The following is a 15,742-nucleotide window of genomic DNA, read 5'->3' on the forward strand; positions in this document are numbered from 1 at the left end:
ATAGGTTCCAAACATAATTAAATATTCAAAATTCATATGTGATGTACAAGATGGCGGAGGACAATTCCATTCAAATATATATATATGTCTACAGACATGTCATAATGATATCACGTGCAGTTTTACAGCATGATTTTTCGTAAAGTATTGAAAAGGACAGTATATAACATTTCATATGTGTGACGTTACTACATGTATATATGTGACGTCATGAAAGGATGACATCATAATGAAAACACTACATATAACTTCAAACAGCCAGAAAGAACCATGGGATGTCATTAAAGCACTATTTAACGCGCTATTAACGAATGTTAAATAACTATTATTATACATATACACTTATAACAAAGTAGTTTCAAATAATATTTTAACATAATATCACTACTGAGAGAGGAGAATTGCTGTAAGTAATCCTAAAGCACGGCTAGTGGGTTGAGCTACACACTTGGCCGTTATCGCGTAATCTAGCCGTACCTGTCACAGAAACCAATGTCCAGATCACCACATAAAGGATCTTACATGAGTTTCCATTTCATATGAGATTTATGAAACGAGTCTAAGAATTTTTCAATTTAGCGAGCCTCTGGCTAAAATGAATAATTCGTGACGAGTTTCATAAATTTCATATGAAATGAAAACGAGTGTAAGATCCTTTTTGTCACATAATCAAGATTTGTGACATTTATCCGTGTAAAACGACAATTGTCATCCTTTTACAATTTTCATGCAACCTTGAAATGTAAAACAAAACGCCATTTTGACTCCAGTGCGTAAGTCTGTGGCGTCATGTACTTGTCCTAGTCGTGACGTCACAATTGAAGCAATTGAAACTTACAACCAATCACAGGACTGATAGGTCATATTACATGGGTTAAATACGCAAAACATATGACTTGTGTATATTCACTGGATAACACAGTACATTATGTGATAAAATGAAATAAATACTGAGACCGGGCGGTAGCCGAATTCAGGAAATGCACAACTTTCGTTTTAATTCCGTTGACAACCATACGATTAGTTAGACACCAGTCTGACAGTAAAAACAATGTGGGAAAAACAGGAAAAAAAAGAAAATCGACCAAATACAAGTCAGTGAAGAGATAAGTTCCCATTCAAAATACCAACTTAAGAATGTATAAATCTTTTTTTGTGGCAGGATTGAATTTTATCAAATTTATTTGTAATGTTGTATAATAATTGTTGTATAATGATATGTCCGGTATAGAGGTCAGTAGTGTGACGTCAGTATACATCTATTATCTGATTGGCTATTGGGTTGGCGCGCGATACCTTTGTATGACTAGGTAGACGAGAGAGCGACGACAACGACAACACAATAAGTGAGGTATAAACTCGATTTCTCGATTTACAAACTAACCTGTCGATCTTCTCTATTTGTCCCTTCTCTTGTCCGACGTGCGGTATTTCCCGTCAGCAGTATCTGATATTATATGTACGGTATTTTATATTATTTTAAATAAAACATGTATGTGTGAGTACGCAGGGTTTACCTGAGTGACCGCCATTACACCGGCCGGTACGGTTGTGTTTATATTCCATATCTTATTATTTGTATCATTTATGTTTACAGACTTGAATATGTGTACAGACTAATACATGCGATGGACATATTGTAAAGCCTTCTGCCACACAGAGATGATTATTTCATTATAAGTCATTCAAATCCCAATATGTATATATGGCTCATTCTCCGAACACCAACTCTGGAGAATTGAAAGGAATGTGCTTATAAAGGAAATCCTTTGAAGTTTAGTTATAGCCTGTTTCAACTAAGAAGGTCAACTCATTTTGTAGATATGATTCTAAAGTCATTAATAAAATGGATAAAAGGTTTTTATTTCCTACATATAACTGTAATATACATTTAATACAGCACTAAGTAATAGAAAATAATCATTAAATATTAATTTTTATATTATATGAAAAAGAAAAATAACATTACATTATATGAAAAACAAAATTCCTTAATTTAAGCCTCATTGATACTATTGTCAGGAATAAAATACAGTTTCTATTCCTACATATACAGTAATACACATTTAATACAGCACTAAAAGATAGCGATTTATTTTTGCATTTTGCAATGATAAGAGATTTAAGAACAGTTATTCTCCCTTTAGGTATTTAAATTCTTCTTGACCATTGATGTAACTTGCCATCTATAATACTAATAATTTTGTTGAAATTTACGGTAACCGTGTCTTCTAAATTGACAGAGAAATCAATCCCAAGTAAGGTAATTTGGCTGTGCCCCATTTTAGTTTCCACCTTCGATGGTATACATCAGCACTAAAGTTTTTGCTACCTATCCAAGTGACATTTGGGTTATTTTAGTATTTACTTTTAACCCTGATATTTTAGCATATTTATCATATAAAGATTTTGTGCCATTTAAAATAACGGATGTGTCATCAGCGAACTGTGAGAGCCTATGTTCTTTGTTATTTATGTTTATGCCCTAAAGTTTTTATTATTTGTTACCATGATAGCTAATATTTCAGCTACCAAAAGAAATAATGAAGATGATACCGGATCCCCTTGTCTACAGACCCTTTTTATGCCTACAAAGTTGGATAAAAAACATTCTGTATGATAGCCGATGAAGTATTTGTATTAAAACATAACAGATAATAATATCAAACTGAAGTCACACAAGATTAACACAATTCATAGAAATCTGAAAATAAGTACAAGTTTAACTAATATATGACAATAATTATAAGAGAATTCACACAAATCTGAAAATACAAGTTTAACTAATATATCATAATAAATATATGACTGATTCTGAAAACTGTTCTAAATATTAATTATTATTTTGCAATTATTAGCAGTTATTGATTATCTGATTACTTATCAGAAGTTGACTAACCTGTGCAATTTACCTGTACACCATTTCTGCAATAGACTATATAACTCACTATCTGTGATTTTGAGCAGAGTTGGTGTTCAGAGAAGACCCCNTGTCCTATTTCCAATTAGTATTTGTTATTATATGATCCCCGGTTAAACGTACGTATTTTACAGCTAAGTGTTACTTGTCAGATTGTATCTGTTATATATGTATCGATAGCGTTTTATGTATGTGTAGTAAAGTATTATATGTTTGTATCGTTGCAGGGTAAGATTTACCTACAATATATCACTGGTTCGGTATCAAAACGTCGAGCTTGGGTTGTTCATTCACCTCCAAATACCCCTTGATTTCAATCATTGTACAACCTAGTCTAATTGTGGCATCATCTATATTACCATGTCACTTAAATTTTCTTTTATATGTTTTAAAGCACCAGATTTGACACATGTTTAAGATCAAGCTTGGGTGATTTTTTTCTGTTTTTTTTTCTGTTTTTTTACATTGTAACTGAACTGCCAGACACATGTACCGCTCTTATCGGCATACTGTGACGTGGTTTTTTTCTATATCTGAAGTGATGTTATTTATAATATTATGGTTACTCGGAAATGACACGTGTGTTTGTAACATTACAACATTACATTAAAATGTTCAGTATGTGTATTGAGTTTAAGTTCAGTAGAAATGTAAATATATATGTATAGGGTGACATATTAAATGTCAGGTAAACGTGAGACTTCTTTTATAATATGGTATGTTCTATAAATAAGTTCTTCGATAAAGATATCTCACAAATGCTTAGTTATATCTTATATAGATATTTGAAAATATGTAATATAAAGTATAAGAAACACCATTATCATTTCATTCGTCAACAAATGTTTACTTGCAATACGAATCAGTCAAATACATTCTTGGGTTTTTTTCTCTCTCAAAAACAACACCTGAATGAAGACGCCAGGCAACAGCTGATCTTCCTAACTAATGGTGCAATATGGGGCTTCGTAGTACTGTGTTCAATCTTAATCACTATTGTCTCCTTGTCCTTTCCCAGCCACTGTCAAGTACCAAATGAAAAGAGCATTTAAAACAAAACAAAAACGTGGTTCGGTTGATTAGTTTTGTCGACATGACGCCTGACATCCCTCTTTAAATTAGTTAAATCATCGACTCATTGCTCGTTCTTCTAAGGTAAAACCGACGATACACCCTCTGAAATAAGGACATTGATTACAGCACTTTGATTTCTCTCGTGCGATTATGAAAAGCCGAATAACATTGAATACAGGTGTAAGCTACAACAGCTAAACTCTATATGGCAGAACCAGTACCGACCGATCCCTATACCATGAAGCTAGATATGTAAATATGTGAATTTAACATTCAAGTAATTAAACACGTGGAATAGGACCTTCTTAAGCCAAGCATGATACTTAAAGATAGAGTAATGTGTATCAACCATGTTACAAGAACACCAAAAATTACCAAAAATACACAAGAATGGGATTACATGGAAAACTTGAAACTACGTTACTGTTTTGTATAGATACAGCTGATGAAAATGGTATATTATATGAAAAAATGTCTAAAAATGATGAAAATAGACTATATCAAAGCTACATGTATATGACAGTACTGTAAACACAGGTAAAAACCAGGTAAATATATATATGAAATAGACTATAACTGCTATCACAACATTACTGCCTCTTAAAAAGTGGGAGATAGGAGAACACACCATATTATGTACAGAACAAGTAGGATTAATATCGACGTGCTCGAGTGATTCTGTAGACGTCGATTTCTAAATATTATATACCAATCATACTTCAATTGTAAGCTGCTTATAACACCACACTGGCGTTCCTATCAATAGTAAATACCACGAGAACGTTTAATACTCAGTCATGTTAAAATCACCTGAGTTCAATATGAGCCTTGACTATGACTATCTTCATTTAACTTATGTGTTTTTTAAAATTCATCCAATGAATGTCGCTAGGGCTCACTGAAGCAGAAAAAACGAACGCATTCAGGACGCCGTTGAATGCGTTCGACACACGTTGATCCCTCATATTTCCATGTTACTAGGAATTGTTTCCACTCAGGAACAGAAAGGTTATATACTAACTAACGGACATGAACCAGGACCGGAAGTTGTAAGTCTCTGTTCCAGCGACACGTATGTACCCGTAGTACATACCATATAGCACAGCTCGGGAACACACGTACAAATGGAAATCACCTGTAATCATGGAGGTAGGTCACCTGTTTTCATGAAAGTAAGACACCCATTATCATCAAGGTAGGTATGAGAGATCACGTGCATGTAGGTATGACAAACCTCGTGAAAACAAGGAAATAGCTATGATAGATCACGTTAAAGCAAGTAAATATACAGTGAGTATGAGGAAGCATGTGTAGCAGGACGAGGCAAAATGATCCCGATAGTGCCGACGCTTGGGTTCGAACCTGCGTCACTTGACACTTGGCTCTCCAGCCCGATGCTTTACCGCTGACACTTGTAAGGCAACCTACTCAATACAGATCTTTTACACTACCCCCCCNTTGTATTAAGACGAGGGAACTGTATTGCTTTAGATATGTTAATAGCAGAAACAGAGGTAACTTTAATAACACTATATGGTCCAAATATAGATAGGCCACACTTTTATGAACAAATAGTAGATGCTATTAATGAGTATAACAATGAATATTTTATTGTATGTGATGATTTTAATTTAGTTCTGAATCCTGATTAAGACTATGATCAAAATTATAGACAAATAAATAATCCAAAGGCTAGGGATAAGAATAATAAGGAGGTACACATGGAGAAAAACTAACCCTATAGAACAAGCTCCTCTTGATTTCTTTTTAATATCTGACAATCTGGTAAGAAATGTACAAAAATGTAACATAGAGACTGGCTATCAATCAGATCATTCCTCACTTTTATATCATTTAAGTTTTATGAGTTCAAAAAAGGAAAGGGTCTTTGGAAATTTAACAATTCATTACTGCATGACTTAGAATATCTTAATTTAATAAATGAGTTTATTTCTGAAGTTAAATTACAGTACGCTCTTCCTGTGTCCAATTTTGAGTATCTAAATATTATCTCTGACAATGAAATTCAATTTCAAATTAATGATAAACTTTTTTTAGAGACATTATTATTTGAAATTAGGGGATAAACAATATCGTATTCATCTGACAAGAAAAAGCAGCAAAATATACAAATGAAGCATATTATTGAAGCAATTAATTCTCTAGAAGCCAATGGCAGTATAGATTTTAATCAAGTAAAAGAAAAAAAGAAGGAATAAGAAAGAATTAGGCAACATAAAATGAAGGGAAATATTATTCGATCAAAAGCTAAATGGGTTGAAGAGGGAGAAAAACCAACAAAATATTTTTTTAATCTAGAAAATAGAAATTTTACTTCGAAAATTATTCCAATGTTAAAAAAAAGGAAATGGGGAAATTATTAGAAAACAGGGAGATATTTTAAAAGAAGTCATACTATTTTATGAACATTTATATTCAAGTAATAGTAATATTGAAGATGTTAATCTAGATGCATTTTTAAATACCTATAACAATAATGTTCCTAAACGAGATAAAACAGAATCATCATTATTAGAGGGTAACATTTCATTAGACGAAGCCTCAAATACTTTAAAAAATATGTAAAATGATAAAAGTCCTGGGTCAGATGGTTTTATAGCTGAATTTTTTAAATGTTTCTGGAGGAAATTAAGTCATTTTATAATAAGGTCATCAATTACGGATTTATGAATGGAAAATTATCTATAACTCAAAGACAGGGTATAATTACATGTCTACCCAAGGGAGACAAACCCAGGCAGTTTTTAAAGAATTGGAGGCCAATTTCATTACTAAACATAATATATAAAATAGCATCTGGTTCAATAGCAGATTGAATAAAAAAAGTTTTAGATAAATTAATAAATAGGGATCAGACTGGTTTTATTGCAGGGAGGTATATAGGGGAAAATACAAGGCTAATTTATGATATCATGCAGTATGCAGAAGAAAATGAAATTCCTGGTATGCTTTTTATAATAGACTTTGAAAAGGCTTTTGACTCTGTTAGTTGGGATTTTATAAACACATTTTTTTTTTTTTTAATTTTGGGAATGATATATGTAGGTGGATAAAAAATATATATACTAATGCAATCTATTCTATTAATCAGGGAGGCAATCTTCCAACTTCTTCCGAAATAAAGAGGGGCTGTCGTCAGGGCGATCCAATCGCACCTTATATATTTATTCTATGTGTAGAATTACTTGCTATAAGATTTAGACTTAATAAGAATACTAAAGGTATTAATGTAGATAATGTTCCTGTTTTATTATCTCAGTATGCAGATGATACCTCAATTATATTAGATGGTACAAAAAGATCTATGACAGAATCATTTAATGAATTAAACAGTTTTGCAAACATTTCTGGATTAAAAGTAAATAAAAGTAAAACACAAGTTGTTTGGATTGGCAGTAAAAAATATAATACTGATACTTACTTTCCAGAGTGGAACTTACAATGGGGAATTACAAAATTTACAGTTTTAGGCATTGAATTTAATGTGGATTTGCACCAAATTCCAAAACTAAACTATGATAGAAAAAAATAGTAAAGCTCAAGGCATTAATTAAAATATGGAATAGAAGGATTTTAACACCAATAGGAAAAATTAATATTATAAAGTCCCTTCTTATATCACAGTTTAATCATCTTTTTCATTTCTTTACCAAATCCAGAAGAATGCTTTATTAAAAAACTGAATACTGAACTTTATAATTTTTTATGGAACAGCAATTCAGATAAAATAAAAAAAGAGACATTGTTATTAGAATTATCTGGAAGGGGGACTCAAAATGCTACATTTACAATCATTTATAGAATCTGTAAAATTAACCTGGATTAGGAGACTATATACAACAGAAGGAAAGTGGCATATTTTTTTTAAGTTATATGGAAATAGAAATATTAAAGCTAATTGTGGTACTGATTATATGCTAAAATGCCAGAAGAGTTGTAAAAATTTATTTTGGAAGGTGTGCTATTAAGTTGGTGCAAGCTAGCTGAAAAGATTGTAAATTTTGGAACCAAAAAGGTAAATATTCTCAAATCACCCATTTGGTATAATAAATCAATAAAAATACAAAACAAGAGTATATGTTATAGGGAATGGTATAGGAACGGGGTAACAATAGTTTATGACTTAATTAAATAAAGAAGAAATAAATTGTTTTACAGCCATCAAGAGTTTACAGAGAAATTTGACATTCATACAGATTTTCTTACTTATCAAGTGTCATTAATTCCATAAAGAAATCCATTTCACAGGAGGATATTTCTAATTTGAATGTAGATTATCCATATATCCCAATTAATTTGTAAAAAAAATTAAACACTAAAAAGGAACTAAAGACTTTTACCATGTTCTATGCCAAAATAATACAATATCTACCCATAGAAAGAAGTGGGAGGAAATATTTGAATTTAACACAGAGATATGGAAGAAAACATATACGATTCCCTTCAAAATTAGTAAAAACACAAAACTACAGTGGCTTCATTTTAGAATCAATCAACATATTTTAACTACTAATTCATATCTTTATAAAATAGGTCTTGTTAATAGTCCATATTGTTTTCATTGTAAAACTGACACAAAAACTATAGTTCATGATTATGGGAATGTAAAGAAGTATAAGTGTTTTTAACAGATTTTGAATCATTGCTAGATGTTTTATTAATTCCATTTGCTTTTAATAAAGAATCTTTTATCTTTGGTTTCTATAATAGAAAAAAACAATGTTGATAATTTAGTACTTCTTATCATTAAACTATATATTTATAAGGCTAAATGACTGCAAACTGGTCTATCAGTTTAAGCTTTGAAAAACCTAATTAAAGATATTTACAATACTCAAAAATACATTGCTATAGGTAATGGTGAAAATTATCTCACTAATTTTAAAAGGGAATGGAAAAAATGAGAAAGATTACTGCAGGCCATATAACTGAAATATAAATTAATTATAATAATATAGTACCAATGTAATTCCTGTTAAAGTAGTCTATGTACAAAAATGTACACAAAATTGAACAATAAGCCCTTGTCAAATCCTTCAACACCTCTCCAACCTTCCTTTTCTTTCTTGTCCCTCTCTCTCTTTATTACTTTTTTCTTTCCTATATCTTCTTCTAAAACAGTACAATGGTACATAACACCTACTATCCTGGGTTCAGCATGTGAAAATAGTCAAACTGTTGTTTTTTGGGGGGGGTTTTGTATTTGTTTGCTTCTCAACTACAATGCATGTAATATTATTCTATGTATCTTGTTTCAAACTTATAAAGAAAATAATTGTTTTTCTGCATTGGTATCCAAATTGATGTAATAATATAATAATGTTAAAAATGTGTCAAGACAAACAAAAAACTTGTGTGAAAATTAAGAATGTGAGACTGAAATATGATGTGTTATGTTTAATGTACTGTTGAAAAAAATCAAAAATATAGAAATATCAAAAAAGACGAGGATGGTGAGATAAAGACAAGTTCACTACCGATATCGCGTGTACGGTAACCTAATCAAAGCATATCTTAAAAACATGACAGAAAAATGATAGATCATGTGTAAAAATATAGATATCAGAGATCTCGTGTAAATAAGGAGGTAGGTCTTATAGATCACGTGTAAACAATGAGGTAGGTATAAGAGATCACGTGTAAACAAGGAGGTAGATATGAGAGATCACGTGTAAACAAGGAGGTAGATATGAGAGATCACGTGTAAACAATGAGGTAGATATAAGAGATCACGTGTAAACAATAAGGTAGGTATAAGAGAGCACGTGTAAACAAGGGGTAATATATGAGAGATCACGTGTAAACAATGAGGTAGGTACAAGAGAGCACGTGTAAACAAGGGGTAAGATATGAGATATCGCGTGTAAACAAGGAGGTAGATATGAGAGATCACGTGTAAACAAGGAGGTAGATATCAGAGATCACGTGTAAACAAGGAGGTAGATTTGAGAGATCACGTGTAAAAAATGAGGTAGGTATAAGAGATCACGTGTAAACAAGGAGGTAGATATGAGAGATCACGTGAAAACAATGAGGTAGGTACAAGAGAGCACGTGTAAACAAGGGGAAGATATGAGAGATCACGAGTAAACAATGAGGTAGATATGAGAGATCACGAGTAAACAATGAGGTAGATATGAGCGATCACGTGTAAACAATGAGGTAGATATGAGAGATCACGTGTAAACAAGGGGTAAGATATGGGAGATCACGAGTAAACAATGAGGTAGATATGAGAGATCATGTGTAAACAATGAGGTAGATATGAGAGATCACGAGTAAACAATGAGGTAGATATGAGCGATCACGTGTAAACAATGAGGTAGATATGAGAGATCACGTGTAAACAAGGGGTAAGATATGAGAGATCACGAGTAAACAAGGAGGTATTTATTTGATGTTAACTGTTTTGTCGACCAGCAGTGAGACGTATATATCAGTTTGTCTTGAGGGTAACTGAACCTAGATGTATTCTTGTCCCTTGTACACCCGGAGAAATCAGTCGGTTGTATCGCTGATCTGTTTGCTTCTATATGAAGACGTTTGATATCGCCGTGGTTCATTTTGGGTACTGTTGAGCAACAGACCGCATCAACATTTCAATTTCATTTTTAAATTACTCGAAAGCACAAACGAGAGGTAGGATATGGACGGTTTGTAGCTTGATAGTTGCTAGATAGTTTATGTGACACGCCCTCACGGAATGTATCGTTAACACCTGTAAAACATATACTGATGATATCTTTTAATTGGTTTGGTAAAATAACATTTCTAAAACGGACAGGAACGGAAGGATAAAAAAACCCATTAACATTGTGAAAAATACGATCAGTGTGTTGTTGGCAAATGCACATTGCTATGTCTGCCACTGGACTTTTAAAAGGACATTCATACAAAACAAATCCTGTTTTGTCGTTTAAAAATGGATTTAAATTGCATTCATCTACTCTGATGGAAAAACCTCAGTATTTTTTTAAATTATAAATTTGAGTTTATAGACTAAAACGAGTTGTCTTTTGCTTCAGACATTATGAAACAAATAAGAAGAAAATAAACCTTAAGTTTTAATCAATGTAGCACTCTAAAAGCCACGAAATGGCAACACAGAGCTACTTGGTATCATTTTTTTCCAGGGATAGGGAGGCTCCCTAAAATAGCTAGGATGGCTAAGCGCCTGACATCTGAGTAGGTTCAATTTTCTATTTGAATATGTTGCTAAAACATAACTAACAAAGAGAAAAATGATTTTTTTTTATTATTCGCACATGAATGTCTTGTCAAAATATCTGTAGCAGGACCCATTGCCAAATAATAATAAAAATGATGGTAAGTGGGGGCTTAAACGTTGGAATATGACAAAATAGAAATCGTTTGGTAGAAGTAACCAACTTATAAACGCAAAAGTGAACCTACCCGCTAGAAAAGGATCGAATAAAAGAGAACCTACCCGTTTCATAAGTAAACCTACCGATTCATAAGAGAACCTACCCGATTCATAAGAGAACCTACCCCATTCATAAGAGAACCTATCCCATTTATAAGAGAACCTACCGATTCATAAGAGAACCTACACCATTTATAGGAGAACCTACCCCATTCATAAGAGAACCTATCCCATTAATAAGAGAACCTATCCCATTAATAAGAGAACCTATCCCATTCAAAAGAGAACCTACCCCATTCATAAGAGAACCTATCCCATTTATAAGAGAACCTACCGATTCATAAGAGAACCTACACCATTTATAAGAGAACCTACCCCATTCATAAGAGAACCCATCCCATTTATAAGAGAACCTACCCCATTCATAAGAGAACCTATCCCATTAATAAGAGAACCTATCCCATTCAAAAGAGAACCTACCCCATTCCAAAGCGAACTCGTTAAAAGATTATTTACCTGAATGGAAAGAAAACTTACTCGAAAGAAATATCTGTATGAAGATAGCTTTAAAATATGTGGTTACAAGCCTGATTGCTTCAACATATAATTAATTAGCTGTTTAGCAAAAACCAAAAATGTATTCCTTCCGTCTGCCAAGTATGAGACAAATGAAACGATGGATCTTAAAAACGACCTTAAGGATCCCCGTGCCCCTACCAAAAACTGTAACCTCATATTGGTAACTGTTTTACGGCAAGACTCTAGAACCCTGTATTTCAGATTGTTATCGATCTTACCGACTGAGATACGTCATCGGAGGTGTTCTGGCGCGACTGCGCTACCGTTCTATCATAACAGAATTAAGGGAAAAGTACTTTATATATATAGATAATCAATTGCACAGGGAGGGAGCTCCTTACAGTTCTGCCGAAAAAATATGTATTAGAATATCACCTTACACGTGGATGCAAGGCGTTGTTTTATGATTAACAGGTAATCCGGTTAATGGCACAGGTGGGACCAAACGGGTACTAATTATCTTCGCTCACCAAGACCGGAAGTCCTTTAATGGAGAGCTTCTGAACGTGGCTACGCACGAGCTCGAAAGTCAAGGCCACACGATAGAAATATCGGACCTGTATTTACAAGACTTCAACCCAATCGCCACAAAATGTGATATTTCAGGTAACACGATATCTGTATGTTTATATCATATGTGTAAGAGTGTTTTAAAATAAGTTGTAATGGTTATGGAATGTTACTTTTGGAATCTATGATGACAATTTTACAAAAGTTCTGATAGGTTGATATCCCGATTTAACAATTCCTAACGAGGCTTCATTACAAATGGACACAGCGTCATAGTATATGTTCATGGTGGTGTTGCTAAGGCATATTAACCCTACGGAAACATACACACAAATTAATCAATCTTAGAAATAGTTGTCATATCATATATTTTTAGGAAATTTAAATGATAAGAGGGTTCGTAACAACACCGACGGAGGGAAACATTGCTGTGACGAAGGTGAAATTTCACCGGAGATCCGGTCCGAGATGACTAAACTCGAGGCCGCAGATCTCGTGATATTTCAGTTTCCGATGTATTGGTCTTCTACTCCTGCTATTCTGAAGGGCTGGTTCGATCGTGTTTTGCAGGACGGATTTGCTTTTAATTTCGAAAAACAACAGATATTAGACAACGGACTGATGGCGGTAGGTATACAAAGTCCAGCAGCACCGGGAATGATCGGGTCAGAATGAGGCTCTATGTCAAGGTCAAGAGCATGGTTAGATACAAGTTTTATTATTTGGATAGATAGTTATGATTTATGTCAGTGTTACAGTAATGTTGGCATCAAGGTCAAGGTTAGAGGTCACCTATGGTCACATTTAGGGTCTATTATATGTTAGGGTTCGTACGGTTGAGATTAGAAAAACTAGACTCAAAGGATCACATCAATTTCAAAACAAATATTTTCAATTTAAAATATTTTTGCCCAGCCTAATTTTAAACTTAAATTGCTTCGTGATTATTTTTTGTAGAGAGGCTTTCGGTAGTGGGCTTTCGACTATTATATATAACCAATACTGCTCTGTTGGACAATATTTGTCTTTGAGTTAATCAGATTAATCCGAAAAAAATGCATTTGGTTTATAAGGTTCGCCTACAGCGCTTAAGCTTCGATTGGTTATATACATGTGATGAAAAAAGTTTGGAAAAACAAAATGGATGCTTTCAGACAAAAAGAAGAACTTAAACAAATATGAATCGCTTATTAGATATTTTCAATTAAATATCCGAATGAGTTTGGTTCTAGTTACAGAGGTTACATCCGGGTTATTGTGAATGTCTTTGTTACCAGGGGAAGACGGCGTTACTATCCGTTACGACCGGGGGGAGTCGGTCAATGCTGTCTGACCTCGGAGTGTCCGGAGACATAAATGTCCTCCTCTGGCCAATACAGGTGAGTGACCACTAACCAGTCTTTGCTGTTTGCCAATTCACTTACAATGAACCTGTACATATAATTTAAGTCGGTATGTTAGTTATTCAACTACACGCTGATATGAATAGTGTTGAAAGGACATTAAGTTTAAGAATATTGACCAATTACCATTGAAATCAAAAATATCCTTTGCTCGTCGATACATCAAAGTAGAGTGTGTCGCTCTTTTAAGATATTTAAATTTCACGTCATATGTCGTAATTCTAGTTGACACCACGCTGGCTTGGTTTAACATTGACGTGTTGTGGAATGACGTGTTTGTCGTTGTAGTATGGAGTATTACGTATCTATAGAATGAAGTGTTTGTCGCATGTAAGTCGTTGTAGTATGGAGTATTACGTATCTGTAGAATGACATGTAAGTCGTTGTAGTATGGAGTATTACGTACCTGTAGAATGACATGTTTATCGTTGTAGTAATGAGTATTACGTATCTGTAGAATGCCGTGTTTATCGTTGTAGTAATGAGGATTACGTATCTGTAGAATGACCTGTTTGTCGTTGTAGTATGGAGAATTACGTACCTGTAGAATGACATGAAAGTCGTTGTAGTATGGAGTATTCCGTACCTGTAGAATGACATGTAAGCCGTTGGAGTATGGAGTATTACGTATCTATAGAATGACGTGTTTGTCCCATGTAAGTCGTTGTAGTATGGAGCATTACGTATCTATAGAATGACGTGTTTGTCCCATGTAAGTCGTTGTAGTATGGAGTATTCCGTACCTGTAGAATGACATGTTTGTCGTTGTAGTATGGAGTATTACGTATCTGTAGAATGACGTGTTTGTCTTTGTATTATGGAGCATTACGTATCTATAGAATGACGTGTTTGTCGTTGTAGTATGGAGTATTACGTACCTGTAGAATGACATGTTTGTCGTTGTAGTATGGAGTATTACGTATGTGTAGAATGTCGTGTTTGTCGTTGTAGTATGGAGTATTGCGTATCTGTAGAATGACATGTTTGTCGTTGCAGTATGGAGTATTACGTATCTTAAGAATGACATGTTTGTCGTTGTAGTATGGAGCATTACGTATCTATAGAATGACGTGTTTGTCGTTGTAGTATGCAGTATTACGTATCTTAAGAATGACATGTTTGTCGTTGTAGTATGGAGTATTCCGTATCTGTAGAATGACGTGTTTGTCGTTGTAGTATGGAGTATTACGGATCTGTGGATTCAACGTTCTTTCTCCCCAACTGTCGCATGGGTTGCCGTTAATTGCGGAATCCACACGCACAGATTATCTATCTGAGTGGCGGAAACGACTACAAAAAATTTGGACGGAAGTCCCACTATCCTTCCCGGCATGCTCTGACTATGATTCAACCACATTGACTCTCACCAAAGACTTTATGGATAGAACTAAACAATCAGAATGTTCGCCTTCTATAGGACATCACATGAACAAACCTCTACCCCCACAAAAGTGTAGTTATACGTCGGGGACATCTATGAACGTTTAATCAACGTTATAGTATAGATCATGTAATTTAAGTTGTGGTATATATTATCCACCAAGACACTGACATCTGTCATCTAATGCCGGTAATGAGTTATCATTATGAACATTACAAAACGTTACCTTTTAATTCCACACCTTTCAAACCTTATTCCATTTGGTGACGTAAGTTTCCTGTTTATTATTATTATATTTTACAATATTTTTTTAAATAAAAAAAACAATTGTCTATTTTGTCTATTTTATTTTGTGTAAAGAGCTATGGTGGTATTTCCCCAAAGCTGAGACCGCTGTGCCACCGTGTACTGTTATGACGCGTCCTCGGGTATTTTTTATACAGGTAGCTCTATCAGAATCTTGTGTCTAA

The 15,742-nt window shown here is 33.7% G+C and overlaps 1 protein-coding gene across 2 annotated transcripts; it reads left to right on the top strand.

The window, feature by feature from the left end:
* The first annotated feature begins 4,862 nt into the window (after positions 1-4,862).
* LOC110458413 (ribosyldihydronicotinamide dehydrogenase [quinone]-like) lies at positions 4,863-15,604 on the top strand. Of its 2 annotated transcripts, none has more exons than XM_021510095.1 (5): positions 4,863-5,143; positions 12,393-12,584; positions 12,865-13,115; positions 13,766-13,867; positions 14,180-14,409. In XM_021510095.1, the coding sequence occupies exons 1-5, from the start codon at positions 5,119-5,121 to the stop codon at positions 14,261-14,263; spliced, it is 654 nt and encodes a 217-aa protein (XP_021365770.1). In that variant the 5' UTR covers positions 4,863-5,118; the 3' UTR covers positions 14,264-14,409. The 2 variants fall into 2 exon arrangements, with proteins under 2 accessions (XP_021365770.1, XP_021365769.1); XM_021510094.1 differs by lacking the exon at positions 14,180-14,409 and adding an exon at positions 15,068-15,604 and having other exon boundaries at positions 4,869-5,143.
* Positions 15,605-15,742: the final 138 nt, after the last annotated feature.

Source organism: Mizuhopecten yessoensis, unplaced genomic scaffold (assembly GCF_002113885.1).
Source record: "Mizuhopecten yessoensis strain PY_sf001 unplaced genomic scaffold, ASM211388v2 scaffold9569, whole genome shotgun sequence".
NCBI lineage: Eukaryota > Metazoa > Mollusca > Bivalvia > Pectinida > Pectinidae > Mizuhopecten > Mizuhopecten yessoensis.

Excerpts from the sequence above, each read along its gene's own strand:
- LOC110458413 (XM_021510094.1), top strand. The coding sequence starts at position 5,119 with ATGGAAATCACCTGTAATCATGGAG. Across the intron at positions 12,585-12,864 it reads CACAAAATGTGATATTTCAG|GAAATTTAAATGATAAGAGG; the intron begins GTAACACGATAT and ends ATATATTTTTAG. Across the intron at positions 13,116-13,765 it reads TAGACAACGGACTGATGGCG|GGGAAGACGGCGTTACTATC; the intron begins GTAGGTATACAA and ends CTTTGTTACCAG.